At 30.7% G+C, this 17328-nt stretch overlaps 1 protein-coding gene across 10 annotated transcripts in view; it reads left to right on the forward strand.

Moving 5' to 3' along the window:
• Window positions 1-10625, forward strand: part of LOC130896033 (myocyte-specific enhancer factor 2) — a 201598-nt gene extending 190973 nt beyond the window's left edge. For all 10 annotated transcript variants that reach the window (XM_057803836.1, XM_057803782.1, XM_057803817.1 and 7 more), the window contains one exon: window positions 60-10625. In XM_057803836.1, coding sequence (XP_057659819.1) covers window positions 60-222 — 163 coding nt within the window. In that variant the 3' untranslated portion in view covers window positions 223-10625. The remainder of the gene's footprint in view (window positions 1-59) is intronic.
• Window positions 10626-17328: the final 6703 nt, after the last annotated feature.

The raw sequence follows: 17328 nt of genomic DNA on the forward strand, positions 1-17328 counted from the left end.
TTCACAGTAAGAGTTGAAAATTGAGTTGAGCTATTCCTTAACTGATTATCTGTTTGTAGCCATCACCCTCGGCCTAGTTCTGCTGGACAAATAACACCAACGCCGGGCAGTGTGACCCCTACCAATCTCCCCTCACCTACCGGAGCTGCGAGTAGCGGTACAGAATACAGTGATTCTGTACAGATGCATAAGCGGCCCAGACTTACAGACTGGCCATCCTAGAGCAGTCACTATAATTTGTTCTCAACTACGTAGGACACTAAGTGCCATAGTGATACATAATTGTGGATGATTGTAAACATAGTGTTACTGTTTAAATTGCCAATTATCATCCATGTGATAAACTACGAGTCTTGTAGAGCTATTATTATTATTACTGAACTGCGGAAACTTTGTAAGTGAACAGATAAATTTTGTAAAAAGAATATAAGATTTTTACAAAGAATGAAATGTGTGTGTACTGAGGTTAAGCATCAGTAAAGTACTGTACTCTCGATTCAAAATAACATGTGTACCACATGGTGCAAAAAAATTTTTTTCGCCACCAATTTGTTATTGGACTGGGAAATGAAATTCATCTTTCTATATTTTTTTTATTTATGCTTTCAGAACATGCTTTAGAATTCTTTCTCTCGTTTTTTTATTTATCAATTTTAATAAAATAACATATTAACATACCTTTTAGAAAGCTTCTTCAAAGTCAAAAATCTTGTTTGACTATAAACATTACATATGGGATCTATTAAATTGTTGTAGCAGTTAGAAAAAATTAATGTAAGAAAATTGGAAATGGAGTTGCTAAAGGCTGATGAACGATATTTATAATACATATTTGAAGAAAGTATAGTATATCAACTGGTAACAAAACAAACAAGTTTCATTTGAGTTAATGGAGTATGATGATGCATGCGGTATATTTAGGTATTGAAGATATGTAATAATATTTCCCCTAAATATTTCCTGGATTGATTACAGTATGAATCTAAATCATGCAAGAAAATTACATAATTTTATTATTTACAGAATTTTTTTATGGATTCCTCAGATTAGAATTTAAAAAAATGAATATGATAAACTGAACTTTTGACAGACACTTATTATAATGTAGAGAGAAACAATTCTTTAAGCTGATAACTTTTAATTATCTATTTTAATTTGAACTGTTTCGATTGTTAGTACTTTATTATGTGTATGTATATAATAACACGTACATAACTGGAATATGTATATTCTTTAAAAATGTTTTCAACATTTTCACCACAAAAAAATAATGTATGGAAGTCCAGTATATTTTTGTGTTTTTGCAATGTTTAGTTTATAGACTTTTAACAGTGAATTGGTTAATATTAAGTTGTTATATTTAATTGGTTTCATATTATTACCTCATTGAAATGTCATTTCATTGTAACAACTTTTTTCACATTACTACTATCATAAAAAATATATTGAGTTTCATACATTAAGTAAAACAGATACAGGGTGCACTATTAAAACTCCTTTCAAATAAAATAGGATACTATACTTTAATATTGTTTATTCCTATCTTCAATGACTAACAGATTCATGAACTTGACAAAAATCAATTTTTTAAATTCAGGAAAAGAAAGGATTAGAGTATCTTCGATATTTTTTATTATACAATAAGATAGTTCTTTTCTGTATATCTATATCTATTTTATGTCCTATTCCACCTACTGCGAATTCTTTGTAAAAATAACCAATTTTTTAAAATGTTTTTGGATGGGAGTACAATCCCTTATTGTATAGGTGAGTTGGTTTTGTCAGATACAAATTTCACCAAGGAACAATTTTCTAGAAAGTACTAAATGTCTAATGATTTTTGTCTTGGTTTATGGCCATTACAGATAAATTAAGTGCAATGAGTACGAGTTAAACTCATTAATACCCATCAAATTGTATGATTTGATCTGAAAAAGATGATTGAAGTGCATAAAAAATGCCAGTGTATAAAATAAATGTTTAACAGTGCACCCTATATAAAACTAACATTTTGTTCTTATTTGAAAGAGATGATATATCTATATATAGTGCCATTATTTTCATGTAATTGTTAGTGTCTTTTTTATAAATGTTTTTAGAAAAATAGAATATTTAAAATGTACACTTGTTATATTAGTGAGGATGCAGCCACTAACAACATACAGAGCAGATGAAAAAGTTGTCTTCTAACTTCTCAAAAAAGATGAGATAAATACATGAAACTATTCACAGAGTAGAAACAATGTTATAAAGACTGCTGGTCCTTCCATAGTTGCCTTAAAATTTTATACTGTCTATTAAAATTTTAAATATGCCTTAACATTTCACGTAATCAAGGCATTTTGTACTCAAGAATCATGTTTGTAGTTTTACTACAGTGTAAAGTAACAGCAAAATGTTACCCAATACTTCTATATAATTTACATTCGTGAAGTACCTTAATTTCCATTAATTATTTAGTTTCTGCTTGCTAGTCAAGTGCTCCAAGTGAATGAATCAGTAAGCATAAAGATACTTTGGTGTCCTGGGGTTAAGTATTTTCAAAACAAAAGACAAACAATATACAACAGTAGATAGTTCATTGTGATATTTATATTGTTCATAAGCATGTGTTAATTACCATATTGTTAGACCATTTTCATTGTTTAAATACTTTACATTGTATAATTCATAAACAGTAAATCTCTAACTTTTAAGTTTACTGAATGTAGTTATTGAACAAGAAAACTTTTGTAAAATAGGTAATAGTGATAAGAAATTATATTTGAAAGACCAGACATCTTCTCCACAGTAGATGGACATAGATGGAAATTTTTTTACCTGCTGCTAACAAGTGCCTGGTCTTTTTAGGAATTGTTATTAATATTTTCATTCGTTGATACTACAAAAAATGTATTTATCTCAACTTTGGACTTATTTATGTTGGTTAGACTTTTATCTGGAGCTGTTTGTACTATGCAGGACACTTCTTTTGTTATATAACAATGTATTTGTTGTGTTGTATTGGTGCTTTCCCCATTCTAATAGAGCAGTAGAAATTGTACATTTGTAAACAAAAACCAAAGATCATTTATATTTGTTGTTAAAAGTGTTGAATATCAGTCTGCGATCACGCAACAAAGATATTGAAATTTAGCTGTGGTTAGTACAATATTCACTTTTTGTGTCCCTCTGAGAACGTTAATTTTTTCTGTTTATTATTTTCATCGATGTTTAACAAAAGTAGTATATCTCTATATAATCTATACTATTTGTTTCATATATTCCATCTCATTTATAAGTGAAAAACCTGAAGCTCTACCGATTACTCTACCAAAAACTACCGATCTCAAGGTTGAAAATCGTTTTGCGATCTATTTATTTAAGTCAACTGTTCAGATAATTTTACTAAAAGTAAAAAAAATCATCTGCAATTTGTGCATATTTTGAAAAAAATATTACTAATGAAAAAATTTTGATGGAAATCTTTGCAGATAATAAATAGAGTATAGCGAAAATTAAACAAAAAACGTCAATAGAAACAATATTAAAAACAATTCATTTCTAAACATAAATTGACCAGGGCCGTAGTTTTAGGTCGCAAGAAAAGAGACAGAAAATTTGTTCCATGAGCACAGAAGAAAACGTTAGAAAACTTTTTCAATGTCCTATCTATTCAAATTTTGAAATTATTTGCTGTAATGCACCCCATATCACGGTGTTAATGTAAGATGTGTATTCTATTCATAGAACAGCTCTTTTTTCTTTATGATACTTTGTCTTTGGTATCATAAGTTAATTCTAAATAATTCTGAGACTATCCTCTTTCTTGAACTTTTGCTCATGGCTAAACTTAATACAATCTTCTTCTTCGTTTGAACAATGGCAGGTATTTTATAAACTATAAACTCTCAACAATTTATAGGAGTTGCCGATAATTCACATTTACAAATGGTTTCACATAGCCTATAAGGTTAGATAAACACACTTTCAAAAATTTTACACACCGCTGGTATTTTTTTTCGACGTAAATTTTATAATTATTTATACATTTTAAAGAAACAGAAGCAGTGGCGAGCGGGCATCGAAATGACCATCCTTGTATTTCCACAGAAAGACAAGATCAATACATAATCCAATCAGCTCGTAAAAATCGATTTATGACCTTTTTTGAACTGAGAAGTATCAGAGGATTCACTACCGGATTATTTCCAGTGTTTTTATCTTAACTGCCTCTCTTTAATACTTCCTAGTCCACTCACTCAGCTACAGTAGGTGCAGGCTCTCAAAAACTTGTTACTAGCCCAATGGGGATACAGCCTTTCCATAGATAAGGCAAGAATTGGTATGTTGACTGATAATTATTGAATAAGAGTTTTAAGAGAACCAGGGCGTGAATATAGACTAGATGCTGTTCAAATTTTATTCTTCTTGAGTGAAACAGAAATCTTCTGAGAGGGTGTAATGTACAGTTGAAAAACATAATCAATGCACATATCAGGGACAATATTTGGCAAAATTATCTGCAAAATATAATAGACCTTATGATTCTTTCCTTATAAGTGAACATTTTTATTATTAATCAAATCACTCTAGTAGTAAGGGAAGTATTGGGAAGTGCAAACTTCAGAAAGTTAGACTGGCCGACAATATCATCAAATGAATCGCATTCAACATTGTGTGCTTATAGACTAAGAGTCTTTTTTAGGCGAAGCAATTCACCAGCGAATGCCGAAGACCTTCTAAATGCAGCTATTGAAGAGTTAAGGAACATTACCAAACATTGCAAATACAAGTTGCTGCGATTATATGCAATGGGGAACACATATTACTAATTCAATGTTGATTTAATTTGTCTGGTTTTTTTGAATTTAATGTTGTACGAATTTTAAATTTTTACATTGCTTTTAGTTTTCCACTTTCCATTTTTTTAAGGGATTACCTTGCGATATCTGCTTTATTCATTCATTTTTTTATATCCTAGTCCTTAAAGTTTTTCCATATTAGATAATAGGGGGTGTAATACTTTTGGAAGTGTAGTTTTTTAAATATTTGATTAGAACGATAATTCTAAAAAAAGGTATCATCATATGTATATTGTTGGTAGCAATGTACTAATTGTTTTTTATAAAAAGTAAAGCTGTGCCATATTGAATACAAATGTTCACATCAGTGTTATATATTGAAGTTTACATTGTTGCCAGATTAATGTTGTCTATATTGTATAGTTTTCAATATTTTATATTCCATTTGTGCCAATTCGGTCTTAAAAGGTATAAAGTTTTATTGTTATATAGATGTTTGAAATTTTTTATTAAAAAAACGGAAAAAATTAAATTTCTCATTAGTATCACATTAGCACTTTCTCAAATGTAAAGCTACAATTGTAACAATACTGTTTTTGTTATATTTACAATCAAATGTACTATACACTTACTGGCTGTTGATGTGGTGTGTCCCAGCTACGCGGATAATTTCCAATAAGGATGTATATATATATATATATATATATATATATATATATATATATATATATATTATGTATATAATTATTGTGAGGTTGTGACAATAAAATCCCAAATGTATTCCTTCTAATATAATCCAAACTTTCAAATAATTTCATCATAAATATAGAATGAAAATACGAACATGGTGTATATCAAATAACTGAAAACATTTGAAATTACATCAATTATATATTTTTGTTTTATAATTATGACCATAAATACAGTTCACGAGGAAAAATATAGTTATTTGAAATCTTGGAATAAATATCGAAGGGAATATACTTTGGAATTTTATTTCCACAACCCCATAATCATATTAGACTTGCAAGGTGTAATATGAATATATCTGACACATTTTAATCATTAGTTTCCTTACAAAATATATTTCAAAGTTATAACTGTATTATGTAAGACATCTATATCAAAAGGTGTAAACCATAACTCGAATAATATTTGTAAGAAAACTTAGTCAGAACAAGCATTCATTTGTTGTTTTTCATGTCTAGTTCCTAAATATTTTTACACCAATTTTATCTAATATTTGCGAAGTCTAATATATATAATTTTTCAACTTATTTATCTGAGAGTATTATCCGTGCCTCCTCCACACCATGATGTTCACTGTATGTACAGTACTGCTTTCCCGAGGAACCTAGAGTGTTCATTGCTGTAGCCTTTCAATTTGTTTGTGGTTTCAAAGTACATCTATTCTGTATATTGACCTAACACAAAATAAAAAATATAAATAAATATGAATGATAAAATTTTTATTATATTATACATATAATATATATTTTACTACTGTTGTGTGCACAAATCTTGCACATAGTATAAAATTTTATTATAGATGATTGCATTCTTTTCTTAGTCCGTTCATTTGCCTGCCTATATTTTTGTGAAATATCCAATATTTTAACATATTTTTCAATTCAACTCATGTATGCTATGTGAAAATGCAAAATATTGGAAAATACTTAATAACATTTGCAATATATCTGAGAGATAGAAGATTTTACTTTATCAGAGAAAGACCAACGTCCCGTCCTTCGACCAATTATGTTAGAAACTACATAGGGCTATTTTGAGTTCATTCACAATTTTTATACCAATCAAACATTTATTATAATTTAAAGTAGTATAGTTCGAAGATTAATTTTCGGAATCAAAAATATTGAAGTAATAAGATAATTTTTCTTTAATTCACATTTTCAAATTATCTTACATGTAGTTTGCATTTTTTGATCATTTCTAGTTTTACCATAGTAAATGAGCATTGTTTCTACTAAATTATGAAATACATAGATCCAATATTGCTTTTGAGAGTTTCCAGTAATATTATATCTTCAATTTTGTTAGTTTCTCTATAATTTACTAAATTTAACTTGTATATTGAGGTAAGCTAATAATCGTTAGTGCCATTGAGTTTCATATTAAAATCATCGTGCTAGGTTTGAAGTACATTTGTTTAATTAATATTAAAAATCCTTGTGATAACGAATAGGCTTTAGGTCGAACTACGAAAAGTATGCAAAATATTTTTTTGAACTGGGATATTTTTAAAAATCGTCCTTGGTATTTCAGCAAAGATGAATTGACCCTATTTCCACTAAACTATTGTAGGATTGCCTTACTCACAGTGCCTCGACAGTATGTACGTATCTTTTGTGTAGTACATAATGAATGGCTTGTATTAGTCATTTTTCGATGTTCATATCCAATGTTTGACAGCGGCTGCGGTAATATCTATCTCAAACTACTATTCTTGCGATCGTTTCTGCAATAAAAAAGATGAAGTGGCAATGTATAGTTCCACATCACTTGAAAGGAGTAATTTTTTGCAATTAGTTTATCATATGAATATCAAATAAAATGTGCTGAGTATTTTAAAGAATATCAAATAAAAATGAAATTATATTATTTTGCATCTCTGAGCTAGTTAAAAGAGGATATGTTGACAGCTAGTATCTATTCCAGTTATGTCAGGCAGCTACTCACCCCACCTTCTCACCGATCACGCTTTGTGGTAAAAATTGTAACAATATCCGTTGACATTTATGAGAAATAGTAGTCTTGAATGATTTCAAATTAAATTAAACTATATTAGAAAATTTGAGCTTTAGTTTTCTGATAAGGCGTGGTAATGGCTCCCTCCCATAGGGATACAAATTAAAAACACCAACTGTGATCATGTCATCTCATGTACAGCTTTGAGAATCTAAAGACAAAATCAAATACCTTGCACTCAAAGAAACTGCGAAAGTCGACCAATGTCACACTTTTAGGGGAAAAGTAATTGTATATCTGTGGTGAATGACTGAAGAACTGGACATTATTGTAGTGCTACTCTACCCCAGTGGTTCTTAATAATCTACAATCTGTAATAATTAAGCTTTCTCTAACATTTTAAATTATATTTGCAGATAATATTAGTTATACCATATTATTGTTTGGGTGGAAAAAAACAACTTTGCTCTTCCATTTGCTGTTTACGTGAATGAGTGATTATGTGTTAAATAATCATGTTTTCAATCCGCTTTTTCATATCATCTCAACAAATGACAAAGTTATTTAAAACATATATGCATTCCCAAACGATGAATGTGCATGTGTTGACAGGTTAATTTAAATCCTGGACGATCAAGTTCAATTTTATCTCAAGTGAAAATTATATAAGACCAGATTCATAATGAAGAATTGCAATCATTAAATACAAAACCTTCACACCAATCTTATCAAATGTACGATTCATAATTAATCCTCAATTTACAGACGCATTATTTTTCGATATTTTGTTATAAATATATTTTTTTCTGATTAATTCTACAAAGCCAAACAATTGATTTGTTTTATCATTAGTTATATTAATTGATTGGAAATGCAAAAGTGCGTCTACCCAATAAAGTATAAGCTAGATTTTTGGAATAAACGGTCATTTTGAATCGTATTGCCGGTAAAAAAAGATATTTGAAATTTATCCCGTTCAAAAAGTTCTAGGGATTGTTTATCATATGCTCCAAATGAAGAGTTTTGCATCAAAATAGATCATTGTGTCCATATTGTTTTGATTTATTATATAATGTAGAAAAAATGAGATACCCCTCAAGTTTTTGTGTAATTGAAAAAATTAAGTTACTATTAAAATTGATGTATGAGTAGTGTAGTTGAATTGAATCAAATGGGATGGAAATAACAATGAGATTGTGAGTGATATATAACAATATTAAACGAGCAAATAACGCAATTGAACTAAACACATAGTAAGAATGGAATGGAAAAAATTACTTGAATGAGTAGTAAAGAACAATGAATGGCCAGACCAAAAAAAGCTTAGAATGAATATAAGAGATGTAAAAAAAATTAAGAAAGGTGGGAAAAATGGAGTAGATTAAAAGTTGGTTATCTTGGTGTATTAGTTATAAAGCTTCGGTTTTGCTTGTGATAACAGAATTGGTGGAAGGTTGATATATTCATGTTTCTTTTCATATTCTGTTCAAGTCTTCCTGCCTTTATTTAAATTTATCATTTATAATGAATTTCTAATAAACTGCCAAGGATCAAATTGATAAAAAGTTTCTCATTTCATTCTACTTTGAAAACAATTTTCTTTCTTTCAAGCGATTAAAAATAATTTTTCCAGTTGTTTTTTGTGTACAAGAAATTTGTTATACAATTTCATGTTTATTTCAATTCAATTTATTATTCTTTATTTGTACAATATATATGAAGATATTTTGTACAAATAAGTCGAATATAATGGAAAATTTTTACAAGCTCTCCATATAGTTCTGCTTTAAATATTTGTTTTGTGGTTTATATTACTAAAATATTAATATTAATATTAAAGAAGAGTAGGCTTGATACAAAAAATCCTAACTCCTAAGCATAAGGGCAGTTAATACTGTTGTAAATAACTATTCTGTATTTTCGGAAAATATTCCATAGAAACTACACTTTTATGATTTTCTAAGTTTGTACGAAGAAATGGAAAGGACTATTCTCTATCGCTTGAAAAATTAAAATGCCTTATTTAAAAGGAAACTATGATAATATAGTGGTTTCAATTGATCATGAAAGTGGCCTTAGATTTCAAAAATACATATAGTTGTGAAAATGATTGATTGAGTCAATTGATTCTAGGAAGTATTATAAGAGATTTTATATGCGATTAAAAGAGAAAAAATTGATAGAAGATTTGAGTTAAGTTGAAATTAAATTATGAAATTCAAGTAATTATATATAGTATTTAGATCTGTTAGTTAATTTTCTTTAAAAATGAAAAGGCATATGATAAAAATATTTTAGTGTCAATATTTTTATGGTAGTTGTGAATAAAAATCATTGACTAGTTGTTATGTACCCAAATATTTTAACTTTATATCTCTGTTATTTTATGTTCTATCTATTAAACAGAATAGTTTCTAAATACTCGTATAAACGATTGTATAATTTTCAATAATACTGAATTTGACATGATTGGCATATTTATGAGTATTTCACAATGTTATAAGTTTGATTGACAAGTTTTGTTTCACAAACGTAGAGGCTCGTAGTTTGAGATAGTGTTTTATTTTTAATAATTACAGGGTATAACGCCATTCTACACCTTACACTAGGTGGCACGTTTTTACTAACCAGATAATGGTTACCGCTGCTTTGTGCCTTCTTATTATTCTCAACCCCTTTTACGATATCTCTTTGATAGCTTTTGTGTCACTGCACTTGAGTACTGTTACTGCTTCTTATATGTTAAAAAAGTTGTGAATTAAAAACTACCACCAATAAAAAAATATTCTTGGTCGTGGTATAGTCATTGTTTTAGTTGATGTCATTGACATTTGTTTTATATTGGAAATATTCTCGTCATCATACTTTTAGTTAATTAATGTTAAGTCATTGAATTTTGAGCCTCGATTTTAAATGGACGGTAAAGCCAGCTACATATGTATATATATAGCCATATTTTGTTGTATGACATCATCTTAATGTTAGCTGTATCATTTGCACATAATTATTTCATTTTATTCTGCAAATTACGTCCATTTTTAACATAGGCATTTTTTTAATCATGTGCAATATTAATCTGTCATTTATTTATCTATGATGTATTTGAATTAAAACCAAATAAAATTGTTTGTTACATCACGTGTTTTATTCAAAACAAGCATTCAATACACTAGATTTTATTAAAAAGTTAGATCACGTATTAGGTGGATCCTAACCCAGACGAAACAGCCTTGAACGGAATCTGGTTTATTTTCTGATAATTTAAATTATGTTCGGATTAACTAGATCTTAGTTTCCCAATGCCACTGGCTAAATCGAGTGTTGTAAAATATTGATATCTGATTAATTTGCCTGATTGATCGGATATGTTCGGTATGGGATATTTGTCATCTATAGTTTTTCTGATCAACTTTCGATAATCTACTACAATTCTTCATTTACTTTTACCTGAAACGTTTTTTTTTGGTACTAGCCAAAATGGTGATGTTCACGGTGAATGACGTATGTCTTAATTCCAGGTTCAACACTGATCCAATTTGTTCTGAACTTTTTCTTTGTCTATATGACGATATCTAGGTGTTGTGTTGATTTAATTCTGTTTTATTCGATTTTCAAAGGTACGAGGTTTATGGGGCCAATAAAATATACACTTAAATCCAATCGGTAACATTTTTAGCAACGTAGCTGAGAACCCTACATTCATGCATAATAACTGGTAAAGAGACGTGGGTTTATGAATATAATGCCGAAACTGCACAAAAATCTAGCGAATAGTGCTCCAAAAAGGAGCCGAAACCAAAAAAACTATATCAAACTCTATGGAAAATGAAGATGATGCTCATTATTTTCTGCGATTAGGTGGTGTGGTTGGTGGTGTGTGGTTTTGGCGCTTTGAGGCATCTACGTCAAGCACTTCGTCGTTACCTGATTTGTGAGCCGACAAATGATGTCACCACGATAATGCGCATTATTGTAAGTTCTTGGCCCATTAGCCGCCGTATTTGCCAGATTTGACAATTTTCTCTTTTCTAAACTCCAAAACTCGCTTCTAACTACGTTTCATGAAACCATAAGAAGCTTAAGATACTAAAGGTCATCCCAACCGGCAGGGCCGGATTAAGATTTATAAGGGCCGGATTAAAGGGCCTGGGGCTAAAATAATGACGGGGCCCCCTTAAGGAATTCGAAAACCCGGAAAAATTCACAAAATAATATCAATACGATAGATTTGTGGTATCAACACATCAAAAAATACAGAATGATTTCCAAATAATGGGGCCCTCTTGGACCTGGGGCCTGGGGCTATAGCCCCCCCAAGCCCCTAGCTAAATCCGGCCCTGCCAACCGGAGCTCACAAGTATGGACAATTGGATTAAGCGTTGATACGCTTCCTATATGTACAAATGTGTTTTTTGTCAGGCCTGATCAAATTTGATCACATGGTAGTAGATAATCTTTTTAATTTAAAAGGTTACTTTGAATTTAGTGCGTCAGTGTCATTGACATATACTTCGTTACTCTCCTTAATTGGACCCTTGCCATTCCATGTTTTTCGGCTAACATTTTTCGTAAATATGCACCAAATATTTTGTATTTGGTAAAAATATTGTTTCTTAATTTTCTCAGGTGGAAAAATGGGGTTTATTGAATATGGATCTATCTGAATAGAATCTGGTTGATAACATTTAATTATTAGTTGCACAGAATTTTTGTTTATTAATACGTATTTTGGAAAATCGAGACGTGCTATCAAGTAGCGAATCATCTTATTAGTCCATCAAAAATATTATGAAAGCGCAAACTTAATTAAGATTAGTTTTAAATCTTATAAAGCCTGAACACAGTATTCTTCAGAATGGGTTTGAAATCTCAGATAACTATGAACGGTTCGTGTTCAGGATTTAAAAATGATTTTGTTGAACTAGTATCTATAAGTTTTAATTATTGAATTCCAATGGCAATAAATGGTTATTTTATTTTATCAGAAAAAATATTACTTTCCATTCTTTGAATTTAGATTCGGATTTGAATTGAAAATTTTCTTCATAATAATTTTCAGTATTATAATTAGCATTTTTAGTGAATTTTTGTTCATTTTGCTTATGTATTCGGTTTAATTTATTGAAATTATGGAAATTTAACGTTTAACTGGAAGGCTGCGTGGTATACTCATAAGTCTGGGTTTAGGAATTTGTATTTCTATTCAATGTATGCATTTGTGTTACATCTTAATTGATGTGTATTTGCTCAAACGTTTTGTGGTCTTTAAGGTTTGCTAAAAACTAATTTGTTTATGAAATATCGTTAAGGGGATAATAATCTTGGATTTGTAATAATTGGAATTTGAGGAAACAGTCTTTATTGAGAGGATTGCCATTGTGGCCTAAAAGAAGATTGACAAAATGTAGACAAGGGTTGGGAGATATATGACTGTTGCCTCTCTTTGTACATACTGGATATTATTTTCTTCTCGAATATACTTCATATTAATAATCATAGTAATGAGTCGCATTAGCTTCGATTGTTGTACCTAAGGGTTCTTTGAGATTTGCTAAAAAAATGGTCGGAAAAATTATTTTTTACTCCAAATATTATGATAAAATTGTTGTGGATGTTGAAATTTTGCCTCAATTTAACTGAATCTCGTGTGAGAGAATTTTCAAATAGAACTTTAGGCCGCAAGACCTCAATTTTTGACAGTTTTCCTGTAATAGGTTTTAATCTCTTTTGCTTGCTTATTACAAGATTTAGATGGATCACATCAATGTGATTTGTTCGAACCACAAACCCCCTATTTACGTTTCACACAAATGGTTGATTCATTTTTTTAAATTTAGGTTCAGAGCCTTAGATAGGAATAGAATGCTCTGAGGTAGCAGTATGAACTACCTTCATATAATTCAAATAAAAATAATAAAATTAAATTTGCCAGTATTTTATAAAGATGTCAAGTTCAGGTCCCAGTTGACGTCAATTTGGTTATAACAAATAACATTGTCGTGATCTATCTAAATATAGGTGATCTGTGGTCGACTTGGGGAACTCAACCTGAACTACTAATAGTTCTTTTCCAATTACACAATTTGAACTCCCAATCGACCATATGAGTGTGCAATACTTCATACCCTTGTTCTAAATTATCGTTTCTAAGATCTGTGCGTCGAGCACAGTTGTTTTTTCCTTTCGCCCTCAAACACCAGATAAATGTTTGGGCTCCATGCATAGATAAATCCTCCATGAGCTTCAAAATTGTGCTTTAACCACAAACTATAAAATTGACGTGTGGGAATTTATCATAATTATTTCGATTTATTTGTCTAAATTTACATTTGTGCTTACTTTGAACTTAATGAGATTTCATAGTTTTTCTGAGCTGATTTCAGAGTTCTTATTTTTCTTATTATTTCACTGCTTACTAGTAACCATATTGGTATATACTAGATTGCATTGTCCTCTAGAGATATAATTCCTTTCCTCGCAAATTCAACGTCCGCAGCTAGTGATAAATTTGAACCGTAGAATGGTCCACCTGAAAATAATTCTCTTCGGTAGGTTTAAGAATATCGATAACCATTCTTGTAAATACAAAATTTAAAGCTAGAAAGTAAATTAGTAAGGTTCATTGCTAGTTTGTTGACAAAATTTCGAATCAATTTTATTTTTGTTTTCATCCTATTTCGTTATTTGTTATTTGTCTAGCAGTGTTATTGATTTTATCAACGAGTGGGACACACAATGAATTTTGATTTTTTATATTACTTGCTAAATTATTCTGATTATTTTGTAGTTCTTTAATGAGGGTTTCAAATCTTTCTCCATCGTTCGAATCTAAGTTTCCGGGGATAGATTTAAAAATTGATCCTAGGCCATTTATAAGTCCTCTTTTTGTTCTAGGGGGATGGGGTAATATTTCTATTAATTTATTTTCAATCTTGGCTTCTGTGAATTTTAGCAATTTACAATAACTTAATAGGTTATTAGTGTAATATTTGTTTTGGCCAGCAAAGACTTTTGCAGCGTGAGTTTGTAGTTTACCAATTTTTAAAATGATTGGGTTCAAATCATAGTAATATTCAAGTGCATAGTTATACATTTCAATTTATATGATTTCTAATTTGAAGGTTGGCTGATACGTTTGTTTTTGTTATATATCTTTTCTTATATACACCTTTCGAGGCATAAGTATTTCTGGTTTGTCGCGGTTCTTATTAAGTGTTCTCGCAATTTTCTTTTCTCGATTAATTTAGTGTATTTCCTGTGTCAGTTTTTGGTTAACTGATATGTGAGTGGATGTGTTATAGTTTTAATGTCTTATGATGTCTATTATGGTTTTCGGATCGTATTTCTTTTTTAGAATATATAGACATATTCTATAGCTTTTTCAACTACTTGTCTGATTGTGAAGATGGCATCTATGGTTGATCAATTTCTCCTGAATCCTTGTTGTTCATCCGATATGTTCACATGTTCATTTATTTAAATCGCGACCTATAGTATCACCAATTTTTTTCCAAAAATTTTGATGATTAAGAATTTTATTTGTTTTATTAGTATTAATTTCTATTCTAGATAATGCATCTGCATCAGTATTGAATTTCCATGTTTGTATACAAATTTGTAGTAGAATTCGTCTAATTTGATTTGCCATTTAATGAGTTTGGAATTTGGGTCATTTAGAGAAAAGAGCCATTGGAGTGGTTTGTGATCGCAAATAATGGTAAATTTTCTACCATATAAATAAGGTCGAAAATACCAAACAATGGCGAAGAGTTGTTTTTCCGTGGTATCATAATTACGTTCAGAATCGTTAAGTGTCCGTGATGCGTAAGCGATTGGAAGATCTTTTCAGATAGGCCCTTGAGGAAGTACTGCTACGGGGGCTACGATACTGGAGTCTGTAATCAGGTGTGAAGTCGTGATATTGGAGAATGGGATCGTTGGTCAAGAAGTTTTTTCACGTCTCGAAGCATTATAGGAATTCGGCATTGGGTTGGATATTTGCGCCTATTTTTAGGCATTTTGTCAATGGTTTCGTCAAGTGAGCAAATTTTTTCATGAAGCGTCCATAGTATCCTAGCAGTCCTAGTAATCCTTTTATCATCAGGGGTGACTACATTTCCAAGATAAGCAAGTTTTTTCAGAAATTCCGATTTATCCAACTGGATTTTGAAAGAGGAATCCATGAGTCAATCAAATACCCCTTTTATTCTCTCTAAATGTGCTTGCAGTGGAGTGGAGAAAACGATTATATCATCAAGGAAGACAGGGTATTACCAGTGTCCGAATTCGGTGCTAAAATCTGTTGTCTCTGCCTTTCTCTGCCATCTCGAGTTGATGGAATCCTGAGGCTAGATCCAAAGCTGTAAAATATTGGCATCTCCATAACTTGTCGGTCTCCTGTTTCTCTCACACAATAAGCCTTTTCTCACTCCCTCCATAGTTTTCGGCCATTATTATTGTTCATGCATCAAGCGTAGTAGTAACTACGATCAAATAATGACATCACATTGGCCGTTACATCATCGGGCATTGCGGCAACTTTATTGGATGGAGGTAGAACAGCTTATTCAATATTTAAGCTACCACTAAATATTCAAAATAACGCTGACGCAGTGTGCAATATAAAAAAACCATCATCCATGGCCACAGTGCTGAAAAAGTGTAAAATTATCAACTGGGATGAATATACTATGGCACACAAACATTCGCTAGAGGCGTTGAACAAGACATTGAAAGGTATTAAAAATAACGACAAACTATTTGGCGGCACTCTGTTAGTCCTTTCAGGTGATTTCAGACAAGCACTTCCCGTCAACCCACGTTCAACAGACGCTGATGAGATCAATGTTTGCTTAAAATCATCGCCATTCTGGCGTAATGTTGAAAAAATACAGGTGAAAGTAAATATGCGCGTTCAAATGCTTCAAGATCCATCCTCTGAAACATTTTCAAAACAACTCTTAGATATCGGTGATAGAACAGTTACTATAGATGAAACTGGATGCGTAAAATTACCGACCGATTTCTGCACAATAATTGATTCGCAAGATGTTCACATTGAACAAATATTTCCCGATGTACACACATAGTATATAAATCATGAATGGCTTGCAGAAAGAGCAATTTTAGTGGCAAAAAATGTGGACGTCGACGATTTAAATCTGAAGATACAACAGTTGTTGCCAGGGAACTTGGTATCATACAAATCTATTGATACAGTTTGCGATGCCAGCGAAGATGTAAATTTTCCAACAGAGTTTTTGAACTCACTGGATTTGCCAGGCATGCCACCGCATAATTTACAATTGAAGGTTGGATTTCCGATTATTTTGCTTCGTAATTTGAACCTGCCACGGCTGTGCAATGGTACGCGATTAGTCATTCAAAAATTAATGAAAAACGTTATCGAAGCCAGCATTTTAAATGGCAAGTTCCGAGGTGAAAATACATATATTAATACCACGAATTCCTATTATACCTACAGATGTGCCAATTCAATTTAAACGTATTCAGTTTTCGATTAGATTGGCATTTGCAATGACTATCAATAAGTCCCATGCCAAACGATGTCTGTTTGTGGCTTAGATTTGAGCAGACCATGTTTTTCACACGGACAATTATACGCGGCATGCTCTCGAGTGGGTAAACAAACCATCCAGTTTCTTTGTGTTAGCTAAAGATGGGCTAACAAAAAATATTATGCACGCTATGCCATTAAGAGATTGATATTGTTTGTATTACTGTTGTAATTAATTGATGATATATATAATTTTAAGGAATAAATTATAAATAAAATAAAAAAATGTTTTGTTATTTTTATATACCACATCCTCTTACA

Source organism: Diorhabda carinulata, chromosome 1, assembly GCF_026250575.1.
Source record: "Diorhabda carinulata isolate Delta chromosome 1, icDioCari1.1, whole genome shotgun sequence".
In the NCBI taxonomy this organism is placed as follows: domain Eukaryota; kingdom Metazoa; phylum Arthropoda; class Insecta; order Coleoptera; family Chrysomelidae; genus Diorhabda; species Diorhabda carinulata.